The 5,731-nt window shown below is 36.9% G+C and overlaps 1 protein-coding gene across 1 annotated transcript; it reads right to left on the minus strand.

Moving 5' to 3' along the window:
• Positions 1-609: 609 nt before the first annotated feature.
• IL22 (interleukin 22) lies at positions 610-4,913 on the minus strand. Its single transcript, XM_005856613.1, has 5 exons — positions 4,728-4,913; positions 4,250-4,315; positions 3,981-4,124; positions 3,026-3,091; positions 610-738 (listed from the first exon to the last, which is right to left on the minus strand). Exons 1-5 carry the CDS (start codon positions 4,911-4,913, stop codon positions 610-612), a joined length of 591 nt encoding a protein of 196 aa, XP_005856675.1.
• Between the last annotated feature and the right edge of the window lie 818 nt (positions 4,914-5,731).

The following is a 5,731-nucleotide window of genomic DNA, read 5'->3' on the forward strand; positions in this document are numbered from 1 at the left end:
ACAGGAAGATAAAGGAGAGCAAATGGCTCATTTAGCAAATGGGAATATGATGATGATGACGGCGATGACGACAATAACGATGATCATATTAAAGAAAAAATCAAAAGCCACAAAACTTAAGATATCAAAGTATTTATTGAATTTAAATAAACATATCAGTGAGCCATAATTATTGTCATAAATATTAATATTAGCCTTATACTTAAGTAGCAATATCATGATTCTATAAATAAATCCATATTAATAAAATGACATAAATAAAGTGATATTTATCACAATAAATAAACTTATAAATATAAAGTCTTAATTTTGAAAAGGAAGTTATTTAGGTTGTTTTTTCCCCCTAAAGGAATGGGAAGTAATTTTTTAGTAAGAATAGACCATTCAGCATTCAATTGCTTAAAAATGAATTTCTGTGTATAAAATGCCAACTACAATTAGCAATAAATCTCATTATGCTTGGAAGAGCTACCTTCTGGTCTTATGCACACAAGTGACATTGTTCTCTTTTTTAAACTAAGTAGGGGTTTATATATTTACAAATCCTTGATTATGGAGTTTGACCTCCCATTTTCCTTTTGGTAAAAGAAAATCTTTGGGATCTTATTGTTATTTCCCACAGGCAAAAAGAGTCATTTTCCATTGTTCAGCTTTTCCATAGCAAATGCAGGCCTTTCTCAGGAAATCTAACAGCAAGTTTACTTCTCCAATTGCTTTGATCTTTCCACTCTCTCCAAGCTGTGAAAATAAGAAAACACAAATATTTGAGTACTTTCACCATATTTTTAAAAGAGGGACAAATTAGAAGAAAGTGGCTTGGTTAGGTTGCTGGAACAGAAACCAAGTTTTAGCCTTTGTAAAAAATTAATAGTAATACCCTTTAGCAATAATATAATATGACTTGCCAAAGCCCTTACAATTATGGCTATCTGAACTGAGAGGGCACCAAGAGGTATCAATCTCTGTGGTGTTTCATGCTAATGAAGTTGTTTAAAACCACTTCCTAACCAGAGCAGCCAGATGGGAGCTATGACAGGGGACCCAGAGTGCCACCCATTAGGCCTTCCCTACCCCATAGCCCTACAACTGTCGACAACCAATAAATTATTTACAACAGTTGCCTTGAATCAAAACTATACATTGACCAATACACATGAGGTTTTCTGTTCTCAACTTCTTGACAAAAGAAAAGAAACAGGTTTTCACTTTTGTGAAAATATCAAATAAGTCCTATTCAGTTGCTTTTAATTAGTAGAAAGCCAAATACAGGTTCTACCATTCTTTCTTTCTTCTTCTTCCAAGTAGTATATGAATAAGGCTTTCAAACCCAATGGAAGAGGGTCCAAATTCAAGTTCAAAGCACCCTCCTCTGAAATTCATCTGTCCTCTATACTTTGTTCTCCTTTCTCTTCCTGCTTTCTTCCACCTTTCCAGTCTTCCTTTGTATTAAGGCCATGGGATATTTGTGGAAAAAAATTAGTTTTCCTTGTCCTACTGTCTTTTCATCCATTCTACTACAGCCTGCTCTCTGCTTTTACCTCCCAAGACTTCCTTCCCTTTTCAGACAGAGCTGACCAATTTTTCTTCATGTTCAACAACATTCATCTGCTCTGTTTATGCCTTCTGGAGTGACAGGGTAAAAAAAGCATAGCCACTCTTCCACGTGGCAACCTACTGCACCTGTGAAAGTTGATTCTCTCAAAATAGAGAAAAGCTTTAAAATATCTGTTTTCTCACAGACCACCATCAGATGTCTCTCTCACACACTTCACTCTTCTAAAGACCACAGAGTAAACTGACATCAGAGATTTTTCAAACCAGAAGGGCAAAGCACTTTTTGGCTATGGCATGCCAATACTCATCCCTTACATCTAGGTAATACTGTAATTCTATGACAAGAGAATTGAGCTTCACAGTCAAAAACTACAAAGGCCACAACCATTATGTTCATTAAGTTATGCTCAGGAAGAAAGACTTTTTATTTAAAAAAAAAATCAAGATGGAAAAAGAGGGGAATTGTGATTATGCTTGTTGCTGAAATTTTCATCAGCTAGAGCTTTCATGTTTCTGAGGTTTAATTGTACCTGCTTACAAGAGCATCACTTTCGCTGCTACTAATCATCCTTATGGTTTTGAGATTAGTCACAATTGGTAGTCTGAGCCTTCTACTGCTGTTCTTTTCCCCAAGTAGGCCACATGATAGTATCATTCACTGTAGAAATATACACTAGCCTACACCAGATAGATGCTCACTGTCTATCTAAGGACTTATTGTGGTGGAGAAGAGGGTAGAAATGAAGGGAAAGGGACAGAGGAAGAAAAAGATTTCTAACTTCCATGTTACTATAATAAATCTACTACTAATATTTTTATTCTATTTGAAACTGTGTAAAAATTGAGGGTTTATTTTACATTCAAATCAATAGCTGTCAAGTATTATATTATGGTAACTAAATATAAGTATTAATCATTCCAGAAATTCAGCCTACATTCAAGTCAAGCTCTTTTGTTACAGTTGTTCTGGGTTTATTTCTCCAAGTTTTAAATCATCAAATTTAATGGCTTTAAAAATCACTTCAAATAAATACGCTCCCAGGCCCTTTTCTGTTTTGAACAAGTGATTTTTCAGATTACATGAACTACTAGGAATCTTACATTTCCCTAAGAATTAATAATACTAAAACTAATACCTATTGTTACTAAGAGAGTGCTAGCCTGGATGGGATTCAGGAGAACTGCGTTCTAGCCCAGGCTCTGCCACTGGTCATCCCCAGAGCATGGGTGTTGAGATTAAACAACCTAACTACCCATACAGTTCTAGAATTCTATGATTTGAAAAAATTGGCAAATGATTTAGAAATATAGACACACATCTATATCCATCTATACCTAAATTATCAACCTAATGGTAGAAGAATCAAGTAAAAAAATCATAACTTGGGGGGTAAAAGAAAGAAAGGGAAGGTACGAGAAAACATTTGTCTCTCCTACTTAATTATTCAGCATTAATAGTTATTAGTAGTACCTCTTTCACTGTGTCCTTCAGCTTTTGTACATTTCTTTGGATATGCTGGTCATCACCCTCAATGTGCTAGAAAATGAAAAGCAGAGTAATTATTTTAACATTGTTGTACTGATACTTTATGAATCTCAGCGTCCCCAACTGAGGTATGTTACAATTCACCTGGAGTTAAAGTTCTTAGCATTTGTGCCCACAATGACCCAGATTTCACCAGTGACCTAAATTTTCTGAGCTCTTGAATTCCCTTGGACACCAAAATCCAGTCATTTCCCTTATTCACTTTTGGGAAATCTTACTGAGGTTTAAGTTTGTGGAAAGAATAGAGTGGTTTATGCAAATGTGGTCAAGATTAAAACCCTAGCTGTACCTCATCAAAAAATGCATGCTCAGAGCAAGAAACAGACATAAAACATCGTCTGTGAACAGTGGACCCTCCTCAATAGGTACTAGGTCCCCTTTGCTCTGCCCACTTCACTCAAAGTTTTTTCATAGTTTTAAACTTTCAGGGGCATAGAATTCACACACCTTTGTTTTTATCACTTCCCATGACATCAACAGGGTAGGAGTCTTTGCCCACCCACCATGGAACATTAAACCTCCCTATTTCCCTCTTTCTCTCTTTGCCATCCCTTCCCTTGATCAATTTCTACTCGGTGGATCCAATTCCACATCTAGGTGTTCAAAGACCTTTTGCATCTCACATAACCTGAATTGTTTTTCCCGGGGACAAATGAGCCTTCTATGTACTTGTCTTTCAGACCCCATTCATTACCATAAATTCAAAATATGACTCAATTAAAGCAAATACTCTGTGATTCCAAATGACTCCTATAATGGTGTCACTGAGGCACCTCTTACTGCCAGCATAGAAGGAGGCAATGAGGATTTGGGTGTAGGGGCTCTAAAGGAGAGAAGGCAGGTGAGTAGGAGTGGGTGAAATTAAGCTGAGAGAACTTACGCATTGGCTAAGCTTTTTGTTAAAGTTGTCCAGGAAGGACACCACTTCCTTCATATAGGGCTGGAATCTATCAAACTCGGGGAACAGCACTTCTTTAAGAGTAAAGTCCAGCACCTGCTTCATCACATAGCAGCGCTCATTCATCTGCAGGCAAAGGTAAAACAGCAGGGATCCTATTAGGGTACATCCAGAAGATCCAAACCATCTTCACCACCACTCCAAGTAACCATGGATGGCACACTGCCCTGCTCATCACTACTATGACTTACATTGACTCCATCGTACAGTTTATCTTCAATGAGACGAACATCTGTGTTGTTATCTACCAAACTAAACTGGAAGAGAAGAAAAGACTAAGTGTTTGGACATTGAGGAGATAAAACAAAAGTCTGTAAGTAGAGATGTACTTTATCCCCTCTCCCAAGAGCAGCCCAATGAAGACTAAGGAAAGAATTCAGATTGTGCATGAGTTTAAAACAATGCACAGAGGAGTCCAGAGAAAATGAATAGTCAGCTGGGCTCCTTTGGGGGTAAAACTCCATGTACATATTTTAAAGGCCAAAATGGAAGGTCTTCTGATAAAGCCCAATCTCCAAAGAGTCTATGATGAGACAAAATAATCTCTGGTCTATTAGTAGAGATAAATGATGGGTTCTTAAAGATCTTAGATGTGCTCTGCAGAAAAATGTAAGAACTATTTGGGTTCCAAGTAGGTAAGATATGAAAGAGAGAGATTTAGATGAGTACCTCCTCGGCCATCCTGTAGGTGCGATTGGTGAAATAGTCCTCCAGGAAGTTGGACTCATTAAGCTTGCAGTAAGACCTGATGGGCACAGCTGCTCCTCCCTGCACTGACAGGGCAATGAGAAAAAGGCAGCTGGCGGCCAGGGTCCCCATAAGGGAAAAGCTCACAGATTTCTGCAAGGTGGCCATTGAAGACAACTCTTACTCCAGCAATTGGCAGGTTGGAAGAAGAACCTGGTATCAAGAAAACAAGAATATAAAGGAAGATAATTAAGTGTCAAGAAGTAGCACAACAAGTGAATCAATCATACTAAGTTTGCTTGAAACACTTACCCGCTTCAATGATTCTGCTTGTGATGGAAAGGTAGAAGCTGCTGCTTTTATAGCCCGTGGGACACCAATTTTTTTATTGTGAAAAAATATGACATCAGCAATTATCTAATTTCCAGTGTCATCTTCTGAGAACTACCTAACCACCATGGGAGCCCACAAAACGCCACCTCCTATCCTTCCCACCTTGATATGCAAGTGTTTCCCTAAAACGTCACTATTAGGTCCCAGACGGTGCTTTTACAGGTAAATCCTAGAATTTCTAAACCTGACATATTTTTCAAAGAATACAATTGCTTTGTCTTTATAGAGTCCATGTTTCATATAATATTTATAGTAACTGAGTAAGCATTTTGGTCAAGGACTCATTTTCCTTTCGAGCTTTATAGATTCTTATCTCGTTAGAGTTGATCAGAAATAATGACCTGTGTCCTATATCTTCTGCTTTAAAATGATGACATCTTGGAGATAATTCCATTTTTTTAAAATACTTTTATCTTATTTTTAATATGCTAAATCCTGAAGAAGACTCACACTTTAAAAATAAAAGTGTTGGCTAATCTAAGCACTATTTTCCTCCCATTCTTTTTTCAAGTGATCATAACAATTATGGTAGATGGAAATATATCTTAAATTTTTTTCATTGAATTAAAATTAATATCAATTTAACTTTGTAA

The sequence above is a fragment of the Myotis brandtii genome, unplaced genomic scaffold, assembly GCF_000412655.1.
Source record: "Myotis brandtii unplaced genomic scaffold, ASM41265v1 scaffold1037, whole genome shotgun sequence".
Classification (NCBI taxonomy): domain Eukaryota; kingdom Metazoa; phylum Chordata; class Mammalia; order Chiroptera; family Vespertilionidae; genus Myotis; species Myotis brandtii.

Coding starts and splice junctions, on each gene's coding strand:
- IL22 (XM_005856613.1), bottom strand. CDS start 4,913: ATGGCCACCTTGCAGAAATCTGTGAGCTTTTCCCTTATGGGGACCCTG. Junction 4,125..4,249: donor AACTGTACGATGGAGTCAAT/GTAAGTCATAGT, acceptor CTTTGCCTGCAG/ATGAATGAGCGCTGCTATGT. Junction 3,092..3,980: donor ACAAAAAGCTTAGCCAATGC/GTAAGTTCTCTC, acceptor TTCATTTTCTAG/CACATTGAGGGTGATGACCA.